The sequence below is a fragment of the Coloeus monedula genome (genome assembly GCF_965178545.1).
Source record: "Coloeus monedula genome assembly, chromosome: 6".
In the NCBI taxonomy this organism is placed as follows: domain Eukaryota; kingdom Metazoa; phylum Chordata; class Aves; order Passeriformes; family Corvidae; genus Coloeus; species Coloeus monedula.
In genome coordinates this window covers 31,236,019-31,253,469 of record NC_138786.1, presented here as the reverse complement: position 1 = coordinate 31,253,469, position 17,451 = coordinate 31,236,019, and the positions used below count along the sequence as shown (strand labels likewise).

At 37.8% G+C, this 17,451-nt stretch overlaps 1 protein-coding gene across 1 annotated transcript in view; it reads left to right on the top strand.

Moving 5' to 3' along the window:
- Positions 1–17,451, top strand: part of RAD51B (RAD51 paralog B) — a gene marked incomplete at both ends in the record, with an annotated part of 378,199 nt that overhangs the window by 8,584 nt on the left and 352,164 nt on the right. Inside the window, 3 exons of the mRNA XM_082282990.1 lie at positions 924–1,060; positions 7,212–7,331; positions 8,602–8,785. Of these exons, the coding sequence (XP_082139116.1) occupies positions 924–1,060; positions 7,212–7,331; positions 8,602–8,785 (441 nt within the window). The remainder of the gene's footprint in view (positions 1–923; positions 1,061–7,211; positions 7,332–8,601; positions 8,786–17,451) is intronic.

Here is a 17,451-nt window from a genome sequence, read left to right as displayed (position 1 = left end):
ATCTCTGGAAGATCTGCAGTGGATAAAGAACAGCAGATTGCCATCTCTAGGAGAAAAATACTGCTCTTAGAAACTGGTGATCTCATCAAGCAATGTGTTCTTTGGATCCTGGTGGTTTTTCTCTTCAAAATCACACTGGAACCTTTTCATTCGAGCTGAGTCTGCTCTCTTTGAATGCTGCTTCACCACAGGGACTTTCAGTGAGCACAGGTGGAAGCTTAGAACTGGGGAGCTGGTCTGGATCATTGCATGGTGTTGGTGTTGAAATATGGTAATAGGGAGTTAACACCAGTGAAAAACCACACACTGCATACTGCAGTGTAGTCTCTGGGGCAGATAAAATCTGTCATGTATATATGTGGTTCATATTGACCATTCAGTCTTTATAGATTATAAGCAATTATCCTTGTGATTTCTGGGAGACCTGGTTTAACCAAGGTAGTGATGATTCCTAAGGAGTTGTTTATGTCTGTGAGCTCTTTAGCTCTGGACTTTGTTTTCAGCTCTAAAAGCCATTGATGACAATGTCAACTGTGAATCTTCTAATTCTGCTCTATTTTAGAAGGTAGCACAGAGACAGATGGAAGAGAGCTAGGTGTCTCTAGGGAAGATCTTGTGAGATGAGGGGGAGAGTAGGCGACCTTAAATTTTAAAGGTAATAATGATGTCAAAGAAATAAAGTATAAGCATAATGCTATGTCTGAAAAGCTTTTTATTCTTCAGGGGATGAGTTTGTCTGCAAGGTACAGATCCAAGAGTAACTGCAAGTTGGTCTTTGTGGGCTGTGTTGTGCCTTTTCATGGCTGTCTCCTCCTTTGGTAACTGGAAGAGCAGAATTGGAGGGTCACTGGCTGATGTGACTGAAATAAGAGTAGAATTATGGTGATGAATGTTATGTTGCTAATCTTTTTTTTTTTTCCCAGATAACTAGCCCACCAGGTTGTGGCAAAACTCAGTTTTGTATTATGGTGAGTGTTCTGGCTACACTGCCTGTAAGCATGGGAGGACTAGATGGGGCTGTTATATACATCGACACAGAGTCTGCGTTCAGTGCTGAAAGGTAAGATGCAAAATTCTAAAATACACATAACTTCTTAGCACCTTTTCTCTTGGAACCTTCAATTATTTTTTGAGCAGTAATTGTGCACTTTTAAATACTGGTGGTAATTATTAAACATTCCTCTGGTATATGCAGCTATTCTGTAGACGATGAAATTAATTTAATAAAATGGTTTGCTCACCTTCCTAATTTGTATGATGTTGCAGATTCTGGTATGACAAGGTGAATGGCATGATTTTAAATTTATAAATGGTCCTATCAGTTCTGTACCTGAAATCTTGCTTTGCAGTTTGGTTTGTGGAGTTAACGGGAAGTTAACTAGAGCATGTAAAGGCCCAGCATTTTGACTACAAAGGCAATGGAGGTTTTCCAGTGAACAGTGGGACTGACACTGCCCGTTTTCCTTCAGATTTCTGTCCTGTTTCTGTTGAACGGGGCCTTGTATCCTCCTGCATTTCTGATTCCCTTCTGCATCTCCTATGTCCTTAGCAGCTATGCAGTACCATATTACCTTACTTCTGTAATGTTTCTGGTTCTTCTAATATTTCCTGCTTGGTCCATGCAGCTGAAAGGGCTCGGCTGTGTACTTCTGGTGTGTTCAAGTGCTGAATGGACAGGAGACACCCTGTGCCTAATTGCGTGAGAGTTACACGTGTGGTTTGCCACTCTTCCCATGTTAACTGGCTGATTAACTGTTGAAAAATCCTGCAGTGTAGCTCTAATTTACTTTGCTTAGTTACCAACTTTGCTAAACTTTGAGGCTTTGATGGTTTTGGGATTTCAGTTCCTGTGTCCCTGTTGTTTGGAATGAGCAAGTTCAAAAGTTATTAAGGGTCTGGGGAGGGACAAGAAGTAAAGTATTCTAATCCTTATCTGTGTAGAAAAATGGGCAGGAAGAGGTTCATTGAAATAATTCATATATTTCTGATGATTTAGTAGCTATAGCCATGGCATTAATCTGGAGTATCAGAGTAAATGTATGTCCATTGATTATTCATTTCAAGTTATCATGGATGAGAAGGTGGGATTTCTAACCCTGTTTTTTATCAAGGTAATTTCACAAAAGTTTAAAGTATAATATATTAAAGAAAAAAGTTTCAAGCAATGGCTCTGCAAAATATGGTGCTTCCTCCTTACATACCACTTAAGTTTTGTTTCAGGTCCCTGAAATGTAAATAGTAAAAAAAGTAGGACCTAAAGAGGGCGTTAAGACTTGTCACTTAGAAATGAATGCTAAAGAAAAGGAAAGCAGATGCACATGAAAATGAAACTGCTGAAAATAGAATAGGACGTAGAAAGGAAACATGGTGAAAATAATATTAAGGATAAGACTACTTATGTATTAAATCATATTTAATATTGCTCAGTTGCAAATGATAAACACAGTTCCAGCAGACTGACTATACCTTATACTTTCTATGTCGCATCTTCTAAGGAGCTGAACCATCAGAGCCAGGGAGGTGCATATCCCCTTTTCCCAAGGTGTTTGGGAGCTGGAGCATTTTCCATTTGTGGAGAGACCGAGGTCTTGCTCAGTATAGCGGGGAGAAAGCATTGGGGCAATCTAACAGTGGCCTTCTCTTGCCAGTGAGGAGGCCTTAAGGAGATGGCACAGGGGTGTGTGCTGGGAGACAGCAGGCATACATTGAGCTTCATTTCTGGGCTGATATATGGGCAAGATTTGCAATTCCTAACTGCCTTTGTGGTGAAAAAACTTCGCCCAGAGAGGTGGTGCTGCCACCTTGAAGACTTGTGAATTAAAGACTCAAGTAACTTGTTCTGACTTCATAGCTGGCACTACTTTGAACAGAATGTTGCCTCAAAATCTCCCGAGTTCTCTTTCTAATCGGAATTTCCTTATGATTCTGCAGTCCTGTATTATTAATAGATGGCAGGTAGAAGATACGTAGTTTTTGTTGTTGCTCTCAACACTTAAGACAAATACTCATTTAATAGCATCTTAATTTAAAGGGCTTGATAGAGACATTTAGCTGGCACTATTTTTATTTAACATTCAAAAGTCTCTACAGAAAGTCTGAGAAGAGTGTTTGTATCCCTTCTGCTTTGTAGGGCTGAGAGTTGCTAAGTAATACAGGCTGTAATGCTGTGCTGCTTCTAGAAAGATACTGCATAAAGCTGGGTAATTTTATTTCTTGTGATGTAAACTCTGCCTGGCAGGTCTTACTTCAGGGAAGGGAACTTTTTGATTCCATGAACTTTCGCAGTCTCGTTATTCTCTAACATGACAGTTTAGTTCAGTGTAATAGCAAATACTTGGAAGAGTGATCAGAATTGAGGCTGGTCTTGTAAGATATGCCACGGGTTTCTGTAATTTATGTATTTTTCCCTTGTGTAAGAGAAAGCTGTAGAAGTGCAAGTGGTGTCTGTCATTCCACTTCACCAGAACATGGACAGTAGGACTGGTAGATGGAAAGGGCCATAGTAAGTCTGGAAATCAAAATTGTTGTAATCAGTTATATAGTAACCAGCTATTAACTGAAAACTTACTAGACCTTTTCAGAAAGTCTGAAAAGAATTTAAGTTGGCTTTTGTCACTAGTCATACTGCTGGTGAAAAACACTAGATACAGATTTCTGTGTACCAAAGCTGAGAAAAAACAGATTTATCTATCCCATGGGCTTCTGTCCTGATTGGAGAAAACATGTTCTGTGCAATTTTTGATCTCATCATGACAAAAGGCATTTAAATATTAAAGAACTTTAGCCTGCATGGAGCTCTGTAAATAGTGTTTCAATCTCAACATGTCGTTTTAGGTCAGTGTGTATAATGATGTTCTTTGTGATATGCATGGCTGTAAGAAAGCACAGTGGCATCTCATTTCATGCAGGCTATTTAATGGCAGCTGCAGCGGGTTGGGTTTGTAACCGGGCGGAACCACCAATTTAGTGTAGTGGTTTCATCGAAAATACTCATTACTGTTTATCTTCTGTGAGATAAGAATTAGGAGAAATGCAAAGCAGGCACCAAACTTGAAAGAATATAAAGTTTATTAACAGACCTAAAAGAAGGAAAAAAAAATTATACCACCTTCAGAACTCTCCTCCTCCCCCCACCTTCCTCCCTTTTCCCACTGACAATGTGAAAAGACAACCCTTGAGATGTTCAGTCTGTTTACCACTTCCATAATAACCTTGTTCAGTCCATTTAGAGAGAGGAGTCTCTTCTTGCTCGTGCTATGAAAGCATTATCACAACGAGACAGCCACCCACTTCCAAATATTGTTCAGTCCATTTAGGAAGAGGAGTCTCTCTGCCTGCGTGTGAGTCCTTTCCCCCGACTTGCAGCTTTTCCCGCAACTGCTTTCGAGGGTCCACTCTTGAAGTTTTTTGGGGTACAATTTTAAGGTTGAGCCATTCAGAAACAAAAACAGAGGCCCTTCTCCTTCCCTGGGAGCAAAGGGTCTTCCTCATCTTCATTGTTAGGACTATCTCTGGGAGCATCTCTAGGAACTGAGGTTTTCTCCTTTCCCATTTGGAGCAAAAATCCTCATCTGGTCCATCTCTAGGGACTGAGGTTTTCTCCTTTCCTGTTTGGAGCAAAAATTCTCATCTGGTCCATCTCTAGGGACTGAGGTTTTCTCCTTTCCCGTTTGGAGCAAAAGTCCTCATCTGGTCCATCTCTCCCTGTCCAAACTTCTCATGAAATTACAGCTGCGTCAGCATCTGCCTATCTCAGCGCAGGTGCTTTTGCTTACGAGTTGAACACTCCACCCCCCATATCTTCATGAAATTGCAACGGGATACTCTGATATATCATAGCTTCACAACAGAATTTCAGCTTTAAGCATCTCCTCTCTCTCTTCCCTCAGGTTTTCAGCTCTTCACAGCAGTAAAAGGGTTAATCTCACCTCGGCCTTGCAGCTTTGCAGCTGGAATGTTGAATGTTTCTTATCGCAGTGGAGAGGGGGGAGAGCCGAGCCGCTCCGGCTGCCCACGGCAAGGCAGTGGGGGGGGTTCCATGGCTGGAACAGGTCCATGGCTCCAGGATGGCCGTGGCCCGGCCCAGCCTGGCCCAAGCAGGGCCTGGCCGGGCCCGCTGGCCCCCACACGGGCCCCGCAGCCACCTGTGCCAGCACCGGAAACGAGAGAGAGCTTGGAGGGGGAGTTTGCCTATTCTTAAATGTGGATCACAGAGGCAGTCACAACTTTAAGTGGCTTAAAGAATTGTCCATATTCCAACTGGCCAGCTGATAGGTTCTGTCAGGTCCCAGAGGAAGCTGTAAGCACCCCTTAGCAAGGACATCCCTTCCGGGACTGTGCTTGCTAACCTATGACAGCAGCTCACCATTGCCCTAATAGTCTACATGATTAATTGTACAGGTGAGCAGACAATATTCTGTCTCTGGAAATTCTGCTGGACAAGTTTAGATGTGATAAGTGATGTACCTAATGAAGGAGATTCAGGCTATTGAAATGATTTGCTCAGGGTAGGTATATTGACATTCAAGCTTAGTATTTCTATTTTTGAACCAAATAAAACTGATTTTAATTTTGTTTTTCCTAAAATGGCTTTATCTTTGTGTTTTAATGAAATGGGCCTAAATCAAAAGCATTGAGATAACCACCAAGTTGTGCCCACAAGTATAATCCACTAGATGCCACTCTTCTCAAGCTATAGGTGGTAGGATGTGTCTGTTTAAAATACAAACACTTAAGTATTTTTTGTTACTAAAAAATAAAATCTTCATTGTGGAAAAAAACTTCAGTGTACAGATTGTAACTACAAGTTTCAAAGTGAAGTTCTTGGATTGTCTCTTTGAGGATCTAGGTGAAATCGTCTGGTGGTCAGAGGAGTGGAACTTCTTTCAAGTGATTTCTGAGGAGTTTATAAGCAGTCAGCATTTCTAAAATGCATACCATTTAGTTTCCTCAATGATTTTACGTATAAAATATAGTTTAACTGAAAACTGTTTAGTTTTACATCTGTGTGAGAGATTTTTTCAAAGTCATAATTTGTGAATATGAACGTATTTTGACAACAAATAATAAATATCCAGTTTCCTCTGGCTTCTTTTGGTGTTATCACCTGTTATCTGATATACTTCCTTGGTCTACTCTGATAATAAGTAGTGGTATGCTTAGCAATTGTAATTCAAGGTTTTGAAGTGTTATGAATTTGCTAATAAGATAGTGGAGAACATTTATTCATGGAAGCCTGCATTCAGTTCTTTCAGTAAAGGAGCCGCTTAAACTGTTCAGTCTTTTTGTTACATCATGTCTTGCTGTTTGGAGCTGTGGTATCTGAATGAATGCATGCTCAGTTGTAGATGCCTTGGCAGCTGGAGCCTCAGTCACTTTCTGACACAATGGTGTTTACTTTTTTGGTTTTTTTGCTGCGTTCTAACAAATGTATTTTAATAAGATTTTACAAGCCCTTTTCATAAATAGGTCATATAAACCAGAAGTGGTTACGGTGGAAGTCTCCCATCTAAATGACATTGTTCATGTTTTTAAGGAGATTATCTGTGAAAAGATTTTTACTTTGTCAGGCATATTTTCCATACATGTACTGCATGCATAAATATTTGCAGTTGAGCTGGGCTCTGTTCTTTGCAGTCCTGCTTCCATGTTCGTTGGGTCTTCTAATGGTTTTTCTGCTTCTTAGCAGTTTGTTAAATTTCTGTGACAACACAAAGCCAACTTTATGATTTCATTGCAAGATAAAGGTGAAAAGTAAGATGGTTAGAACTGGAGAGTACTTTTGTTGAAATGAAGTTAATATTTAGATAAAATAATTAGAATAGGAAAATGCTTGGTCATTGAGTGGAACCTCCGGTATAAAAGTTGAAGAACTTACTCAGTAACTAAACTTTGCAGTTTCCTTCTAGAGGAGATATGTCCTTTCTTTGCATATGGACACGTGATGTCTTTCCCTAGTGTGCCAGGGACTCAGCATCACTGGAAAGAGACCCTAACTGTTCTGACTTCCTCTGTTTCAGTCTGACTGATAAAGTATGCTTTTCCTTTTAAAAAGGTTTCCAGTCTTAGTTGGTATCTGCTTATGGCTCAGAGGTTTGCTGTATTGGCTTTCTGAATGCTTGATGCCTTATGAGCCTGTATTATTCTTTGTGCAGTATTATGCCTTTTGTTTTTTGGGTGGTTTTTGTTTGCTTGTTTGTTTGTTTTAATAGATTGATTGAGATAGCAGCAAACAGATTCCCTGCTTATTTTGACTCGGATGAAAAGCTGTTCTGCATGACCCGTAGCATCCACCTGTACCGAGAGCTGACCTGTTGCAGTGTACTGAAGAGGTATTCTTTTCCATAGTTAAAAAAAAAAAAAGCAAAAAACCCACAATTTTGACTGGATTTTCTATATCAATATTTTTGTATATCAAAGTTTTGTAAAGAGTAATTAATTTATTTGAGACCTTTTCATGTGGATACCAGCATGGTCTCTAACAAAGTAACAGAAAGATTGACATTGCTCTTTTCATTTCATAACATGTGACTATTCCACTTGATGTTTTTTAATTTCTGATAGACAATTTCTATGTTATCTGATCCTTCTAAGCCTTTGAAGGGGAATGTTCAAGATACAGATATTCTCTTGGATTGTGGAGAGACCATACTATAAGTTACATTTTCCATGAAATAGAGTTTGTTCCTCCAAAGCAGTTTACTTCCAGGAAGATGGGGACTCCTCCAGCAGTGGAAGGGAGGAGTTGTTTAACGATCACCAGCCTGAGTGCTATTGTTGGCAGTGTTGTATTGTCATGTTGTTACCTTATGTTGATTTGTGAACAAATGTCACAATGAAAATTAATTAAGTTACATTTTAGCATCATGTTGTGCGTACTATGTTAGTGGGAGAATTATTATAAGAATAGTTTCTTTCTAATAGAGCTTTATCAGTGAACAGCTAGTAGCATATTAAAGAAACATGGAATGGCTTGGGTTGGAAAAGAGGTTTAAGATCACCTAGTTCCAAACCTCCCATCATAGGCAAGGATAGCATCCACTAGGTCAGGTTGTTAATGGCCCCGTCCAGCTTGGCACTGAACGTTTCCAGGGTTGGGGCATCCACAGCTTCTCTGGGCACCTTTGTGGGTGCCTCACTACCCACTGACTAAAGTATTTCTTCCTAACTTCTAACCTAAATCTCTCTTCTTTTGGTTTAAAACCATTTCCCCATGTCCTATCATTATCTGCCCATGTAAAAAGTCACTCTCCCTCCTACTTATAGATCCCCTTGAAGTACTGGAAGGCCACAGAGAGGCAGAGTTTCAGTGTCCACTTTACTTGCTGTCTGCCATTCAGGAGTTGTACAGCATAGTGTTGCTAACTAGAGGTCTTCCAAAAGTTTCTTTTGGAGAGATCCTGCCTTGGGCCCACTGAGCCTCAGATTCCTTTTCAAATCTCTTTAATACATGCAGATGTGAATGGAGGTGATGTGTGAGGAGGGAAAAAGAGGGACTGACTTTCAGCTTATGAAAGGAAACGTTATTTAAAAAAATTTCAGGGTTATAAAATGGTTCTATTGTGTATATAATGATATCAGTGACTTTTTTTTTTTTTCCAGGATTATGTCTTTGGAAGAAGAAATTATTTCAAAGAAAGTGAAACTCATAGTAATTGACTCTGTTGCTTCAGTTGTCAGAAAGGAGTTTGATACAAAACTCCAGGGCAACCTGGCAGAGAGAAGTAACTTTTTGACTAGAGGAGCATCAGTGTTGAAGTATTTGGCAGAGGAGTTCTCAATACCAGTAAGTTCTTCTTCCTTTTCTATGTTTTTGTCTTACAGTATCAAGTAATAAAATCAGAGAAGGAGGAAGATGACAGAAAGACGAAGACCAGACAATGATTCTAGTAGGAATCTTTAAGCAGGTTCCAGTTGGAATGTAATTAGGAAATGGAAGAACAGTAGTTGTTCTGCTTGGTGTGTTTCTTCTGTGATATTTTTAAAAATTTATTAGAAATTATTTTTATTTTTTGTTAATTTGTGACTTTAAATAAGAAATTACAAGATTCCCCAGCTGTCTCTCAGTGCGTTGTTTTTGTTTTTTGGTTTTTTTTCCTTAAATCCTACATTTTGTTGCCGTTAAATACTGTTTATCCTGATGGTTCCTTTGTACTGTATTGTGACTGTAACTAGTGTATACCCTGGGTAGCTGAAGATCTTTTTCTACCTCTGTTTCTTTTACTTAAGTTAATAGAATCTCAAAAAGGCTTATGCTCTGGAACAGCATAAATTCCTTTTGTAGCTGATAATGTATGCTAACTTCTGCAGAAGGGAAGGTAACAGCTCAGCAAATCCTTGTCTGTGGACTTGCCCATAAAATGCAAAGGAAGACATGGACACTCAGTGCAAGGACTGGGTAGACCTGACTGAAAAGTGCTTTAGAAGATGTAAACTGCATATGTGTTTGTGTGTGTGTTTATTACGTGATCCACAAAGGGTCATTTCAAAAGATACCATTGAAACTCAACTCTTTAAAGTATTTCCTGGTATGGGAAACTACTCATCATCTAGTGTAAGGAGAAGCTGTGGTAAGAATGTGAGTAAGACTGGTGGGGCCTTTTTCACTCTGACGCTCCTGAGGTCACAGAAACTATCACATCAGAAGTAGGCTGATGTAACTTAAGAGGAACGGATTTCCTTCTGCTGTGTGACTTCAGGAGTTCTGATGGAGAAGATGAAACCCTGCCTAAGTGCCTTTAAAGTTCATGTACAAAAGATAGCATCCTAGTCAGTGCACCCAGTAATGTTTATACTGCTTTAAGAAGCCTGGAAAGAATTGTGTGTAAGCATGTACACTCTGATATTTTGAGAAAATATTATGCATTCCTTTGAGAAAGGGGAGAATTTTTATGAAAAGACACTATTTTTCTCTATTTCTCCATTTTCTTTTTCTTTAGACAGCCCCAGCCCCTCCTTCTGCCTTCACTGAAATGGTGAAGCTGAGCTGCATTTGAAGCTCTGACATTTCATGCTGCTGTTCTGCTTAGAGCAACAGTATTGATATGCACAAAAATCTTAGAATTGGACATTATGAAGTAGCCTAAGACTGTGATCCTAATTCTTCCTACATAAGAAGAATATAAAGCTCTTAACATTTAGAGGTTTCATTATGTTAAAGCTGACATGTTTGCTTTGAGACATTTTCAGTACCTGATGTTGAGATTGTTTCTCACTGTGAACACTTCAGCAAGGAGTTCTGGGATTTTTAGCAGGAACCTGTGCTTTGGTTACAGCCTCTGACTTTTTGAATTGGTTGATGAGATGTCTTACCTTTTAATTTAAATCTTTGAAGATCTGTGTAATTACATGCGATACACAAATACACAAATTGGAAACTTGTATGTTTTTAAAGCAACTATTGATTAGATTTTTCCAATTTATTTAATGCAAATGCACTCTGTTTTCGTTTATCATCTTTAGCAAGCATTGCTGGTTGGTTGGTTCTAGAGTATTTAAAATATTTGTTAAAATTTATGTTGCAAAATAAACTCTAGCAAGTATTAGTTAAGAATTCTAGGAGGGCTTGGGCTAGAGATTTGGGTTCTTGCAAACATGGATTCCTAAGCAAGACTGTCTGGCTAACATGCAAAATCCAGTGGTGGAGTGTGTTATGCATCAGAAACTGTTGGTGCAAACCATAAAATCAGTCTGCTGTTCCATATGTTGCATTAACTTCCCTTACAGAGTATCTGAGGTTCTCACTGTAAATAACTGTGTTGGAGTTATTTCAGATGTTTTTACTTACCTAGAAAATCATAAATATAAATTTCTACTTAAGGACATTAGTAAGGTTGCAAAGTGATTTAGATCACTAATAAATTGGACACATGAATATAATGCTTCATGGCACAATCAGTGCAGCTAAATACTAAATCGGGGAGCAATTAGGGAGACTCAAACTGAGGCTGATAGGATTTGAACTTGAAGTCAATCCTTTTGGCTGTAGCTAAAGGTCTGGTGAAAAACTTTGAGTAGTTGAACAAGGGAACTGGAAATTAGGAGATACCAGCTGTAACTCTTAATGGAGCAGTACATCTGCTGTTGACAGTCCAGAGAGGGGGGTGAAAAATCAGCTTCCAGAGAACAGCCTTGAAAATGAATGGGGGAGAGCAGTCTTAGTAAAGCTTCCTTTGTTTAGCTTAGCTAAGGAAATGTTAAGGGCTTCATTAGTCAATATGCACCTACTTGGCAAAGAGGTATTTGATAAAAGCTCTCTTTGGCTGACACAGGTGTACCACAGGTCTGTGGCTGGAAGCTGAATTAAGCAAGTTCAGACTTCAAATAAGGGGTGTGTTCTTACTGGACTAATTAACCATTGGAATGCATTACTAAACATAAATAGCTGCTTATCATGAGCATGTTTAAGTGGGCGTTCTTCCTCCATTTCCGAAAAGGGAAATGGGTTCAAACAGGGTTAAGTTTGTGGAAACCCTGTGCTACCATGTTATGCCATAGTTAAAAGGATTTTAATGCAGTTATTTTTGTTGGCATTATAAACTCTCTGTTTATAATTATGTGTTCATGGTGTCAGGTTATTGAGTTTGATGTGCAAGAGTGGCTAGCAGTCATAGTTTTTACCAAACTCAAGGGGAGCTGTTCCAAACCCGGGTAGCTCTGTATGGTATGAAGTATTTGGAAAAAAAGTTGACCTTGATTATACCAAAACTGATGGTGGTTGTTCATTAACCTTTCTACACCTCTATTTTCAGTTTGTAAAATGGGGCAGAACTGTTCATTGAGAGGATGCTGTGAGGATAGGGTCATTACTAATAACAAAGAACTTAATACTGAGTCCAGGACAATTATATAGACGCTCATTGGAAAGAAGCAGTTGCCATCCTCAGTGTAAAATTTAAAACAGTTGTAGTAAATGAAAACTTAATCTGTGTCTTGAGATGAGAAAAAAATAATAAACATATTAATTGAATGGTCCCATCTTAGCCACTGAATGAAGCGAGTGAAAGTGGTTTGTGACTGTAATTTTTTACTTGACTGAATTTTTTGCTGTTGTAGGTTTTTTGTGTTTCTTTTTGTTGTTGTTTGTAAAGTACAAAGAAAAGCAAAAGGGTTTTTTTTTTAAATTTATGGACATTAGTAAAGCTTAAGTTGTTTCTTAAAAGTCAAGTAGGATGCCTGATCACCTTTTTTTATCTTTTCTTCCATGTAACTTAGCAGTAAGCCCAGGTTCATTCTAGGCATTTTAAGTGATGCCAGAGCAAGAGGCAGCACAAGGCTTAGATCGCTTATGGCCGACTGACAGGTGACCTGGCAGCCATACTGATGACTGAACAGTCTCTGAAGCTTTTGCCTCCATGGGGCACTATGTAGCATTGTCCCTTTTTTCTGGCACAGAGCTGAAACCAAAACATCCTTTTTTTCTCCCAGATTTGGTTGGAACTAGCCAGTCAGATCAAAAGCAATTCCTAGAAACTGAGAAGGACAGCTTGATTATCAATCAAACAAAATCCCCTTTCGTTTTGAAATCCAGTGAATATGCAAATCTATATGAAAAAATTACCTTTATCTGTTGATAGGGCATCTTGTAGTCGAGAGCATTTGGATCTGAATGTGTTCTCTTACAATGTGTTGATGCTGTCTACCAGATTACATTTAAGCAACAGTAATGAGTCCTGTATGTTTCCTGTTGAGCTTCCTGGCTTCCTTAACCTTCTGCAAAAGAAAGAAGGTAAAATGCACTTTGGATTTTCTTTCTTCTCTCCTTCTATATTCACAGGAAACTATATATTATTAGTAGGTGGTATTTGGTGAAAATAATTCAGGGTTTGTGCTAGTTAAGAGATGTCTCCTTTTCAGTAAAGAGCTAAAACTAAAACCCAATATGACTAGAATTGTTGTTGAGATTTAAATATTTACCTTATAAAATGAGTTATTCATAGACTCTGATTTTCAAGTCATTAATACTTGAGAAAATGTGTGAAGCTGGCTAGACATCTCCATGAAAAAGTACTCCAGAAGCGGCAGTTGCAAAACCAGACTGCTTTAAGCATTTTTTTAAATGTCAAATTGAGACTGAAGATGAAATTTATTTTGGAAAACCCTAAGGCTAATCAAATTACAACACTTGCTGTCCTTTCTGCTTTTGTCTGGATTGTGTTCTTAGATCACTGAAGTGAACCTTTGTTATTTATGATCAATATGTTGGTTATTAGTTCCAGCAAATGTATAATAGTATGATCTGGTTTTTTTTTATTTGTTCTTTCTGAAATTATGAAGTAACTTAGGATGAGAAACTTTAATCTCTCATCTGTGAATTTTTAGAGCAAATGAAAGACAAACCTTATGTAATTACTCCTCAATGCTTTCATTTTCTATGCTAAGTAAATTAAGAGTAGTTCAAGAAGCCCACAAGTTCCACAGGTAATATTTCTCCCCCTTTAGAATTGACATGCTCCACTTAAAATGTAAAAATACGCTTGATATTTATGATATGACAACAGATCTGTCACAGTCAATTTTCTTTTCACACTCTGATCTCATAGATTTTAGTTTCAGTGCTTCACAATCACTTATGCATTGTGCTACTTAAACTTACACCAAACATTTTCATTTACTTTAGAAAGCCAAATGTTTAGCTAAATTGTATTTGCCTTTAGGTCGAGTAAGTTTTTTCTTCTCAAAATCAGTTCATATGCAGGAATTACTTGACATCTGCAGTGCCTTTTCTGCTGTCTTTCGTTAAGTGTATTTACTTGTGTCGTCTCATCTTCCTGCAATAAAGTGTCTCAGAACTGAAGTGCTTCTGTTGGCACAGAGGGAATATTCATGCTGTTTTCTTTTTGTTTATAATCAAGTATTCCCATTTGGTCTCATTCTTGCTTCTTTTTGTTCTGTTTGCACATAGATCATTGTTGTCACCTCCTGTATTTTGACATGTTGTTCTGATATTTGAAAATACTAGTTTAGGGAGTGCAAAACTAATTTCAAAATAAAAGATTTCTGAATTTCAATAAAAATTGTTTAGATCCCAGTTCCCTTTGAATTGGAAATAAATACGTAAAGAGTTTGGTACAAATGGATAGTTGACTTGTTGCTACATTGTGTAGCAACACTGTATGATGACTTTTCCAAAAATATGGGGATACATTAGACTTCCAGGTTACTTTGTCTGCATCTGGACTGTAAGCTGCTGAAATGCAAGCTTGGTTTCTATATTTTGCTATTAAAACGTATGTTTAATACCAGTGTTACAGAAACAGTAATTGAATTATCTTTGCAGGTTGTTTAAATCTAGAATAAGCGAAACTTTACTTGAAAAAATTAGGGAACTACTTCCATTTTGAAGTTTTCTAAAAAGAGAAATCTCTTACAAGTTGTACCACATTGAAACATGCGTTTCTTTAATGAAGAGTTAACCTTAACAGAAGAAAATAATTTGGAATTGAGTTACCAGAACTTAACTAGCCATATATAGGCCAGATGTGGTTCAAACTGTTTCTAGTGGTGAGAATTCAGTGGAAAGTATGGGTCCTTTTCTGTTAAGCTGCTGATATTTATGTATAGTGTCATGTCACTCAGGTTTTAAGCATATTTTGGGTTTATGTATGTATGTGAACTTGAATACCCTTTCCAACTGCTAATAGAAGCATCTTCATATTTCTACATGATCACACTGAACTCTTGGCCGTCTGCTTGCTCAAGGTTTATGTAATGATGTAGTTCTCTTTTCAGTGTGGGGCTGCTACTTGTGTTGTTCCTCTCCTTCTCCCTTCATATGAGTAGCTTTCATACATTTTTCCATTAAGTTTGTGTATTCCTCTAGGCAGCAGCATGAAAGTTAAAACAATGTGACTGGTTGGAAGACACAGTAGAGCATCTGAACCTGCAGAATTTTATTAAGATAATTAACCAGGTTCTTGGAGAAACTGAGTAGTCCTCCAATCAGCTCAACAGGATGAAAAGATCCTAGTGTCTTATGCTAATCATTCTGTGAACATTACCCACAGAAGCATAAATATTTAGAATAATGTAGATATTGCACAATTTGCTGACTTTATTCTTCTGTATGAAACAAAGAATCTTTGAGTAGACCTGCCTTTGTTTTGAGCCATGGAAAACAGTAGTTAGTTTGTTTCCTAAGTCAGGAAGATTACTTCCAAAACTAATTTTCTTGTAATAAAAAACAATTCTTGTTCTCTTCAAGATGTTTCACTTCCCCTGCACCAAAATTCATGTTGGTGTTCATGGCCTCATTAAATGGTGAACTGAACAACATTAGAAAATGGCATTCGTGCTAGCTGTATCAGAATTTTTGGTTTCAAACATATTCTTTTTTGGTATAAAGAGGAGCACCTAACCTTGTTCAGTGCACTTCATCTGCTTAAGTAGCAAATAGTTTGTGAAATGAGTGTGGTGAGGCACTGGAACAGTTTGCCCAGAGAAGTTGCAATGTACCATCCCTGGAAGTTATCAAGGCCAGGTTGGATGAGCAACTTTATCTAGCAGAAGGTTCCCTGCCCATGGCAGAGGAGTTGGAACTAGATGATCTTTAAGGTTCCTTCCAACCCAAACCATTCTATGATGTTAAGATTTCCTACCATGTAATATTTAGCAGTACTTTCATGCCCAGACCTGAGTCTATAGCTTGGATTTTTTAATTAAATATTATAGTGTTAGCCTTTATTTTTTTACCTGCTTAAAAAGTAAACATCAGAATTTCACATTTATGTGAACAGTGCTATTTGTAATGTGGGATTTGGCATGAATTTTAATTTTTGTTGTTGTTTACTTGGGAAGCCAAGATGGTTAAAGGGGACGTACAGAACAGCATTCCTTCTTTGCCCTTGCTAAAACTTCATAAACTCAGTTTTTATTGGCAGACTGTTTATGTTTCAATTATTCCTCCACTCCACAGTATTGAGCAAAAACCAGTTTTGAGGAGTTAATTTGAATATTAAGTGTTGTTAGAGTGGCAAAGTTAGATGGCTTTGTCTTTATGGTTGTTAAAAATTATCCTCAGAAGGCACAGCTTTGTTTTAGTTTAAAATAGCTGGTTAAAATGTAATTATAACTGTCTGCAGTATTGCTGCCATTTGTGTTCTTTTTTAAATGTGTCTGGAGAATGTATGTTTATGCAGTTTATGGCCTGACACTGTTCCTTTTGGACCATCTATACCATAAAAAGTTCAATACTGCTGAGAAAAAGGAATGAGGAATGGTAGAGCAATGTTTCCTGTTTTCATGTGGTGGTGAAAAGGAGGTAGTTTAAAGTTATGTGATACTTGAATTCAGTTTGTTTTTTCTTTTAAAGTATTCCCTTCATTGCTTTTTCCATTTTACAGTGCAAGTGACTTTGCCAAAAGCTATCATTCTGCACAATTGCACATATGAAATTATGCAGAAAGAGCCCACCAGGCTTAACATATAGGAGAGGGAGTTGAGAGGAATGAGATTTTGTTACCAGATTTGTTTTTGATCTGCTATATGATTATGCACAATATTTGCTATAAAGTAGGGCAGGCACTTTCTCTGATATCTGCCTTGACTTGAATTTCTGAAAGAGTTCTTCCAAAATAAATAAGCAGTTTCTTGTGTTTTCCAACCCTCATTGTTGTTACAATTCTGTTACCTTCAGCTGATTTACATAATCTTGAAAGTTAGGTGCCCAAAAGTGGACGATATTCCAGATGAATCTCTAGCAAAGTTTAGTCATGGAGAAGGATTTCTTCTCATGCCTTGCAGGACATCTCATGCTTATGCATTGTAACCCAGTTTGCTTTCTTTGCAACAGCCTGATGCTGTTTACTTACCAGTTATTAAAATCTTGGATCTGCATTTGCTGACTTTGTTGTTTAGCTAGTTGCTCCTTCTAATGTTATTTTTCCTGACTGGCCAAGATGATTTTGAATTCTGATCTCATGGTTTACCTGCAATCTCCTCCCTGCTTACCTGTTTTTCAAGAAAATTGATTATTCTTTCCATTACAGATTCTTTGTGTAACTATTGGATATAACAAGATTTCATGCAGACTCTACAACTTTATTCAATGAGAGACCTTTAAACACTGATGATTGCTATGTGTCATTTTCCAATGAACTTTGCATAGATTAATCTAGGTTATAGTTTCCTAGTTTTGGTAACATACTTATGTATGATGTTCTGTTGCTAAAATAAAAATACAGTATTTGGCAGGGTTTTTTTTGTTTGGGTTGTTTTTGTTCTGTTTTGTTTTTTTCCCCTGCCCTATCACATTGTTATTCTGTATGTGCTGTAAAAAACAACAGTTAATTGTACTGATGGACTTTTATGCCATGGCTTGGGAGTTTAGGGTTTGACAAGATGTACTGTTTTGACTGTATGAAAAACTGCCTGAACCTTTAGGCCAATAATCTATTTGTGACTGCAGAGAAGTACTTATGTTTTGAGTATTCGATGCTTTTTTTGCATTTTTTC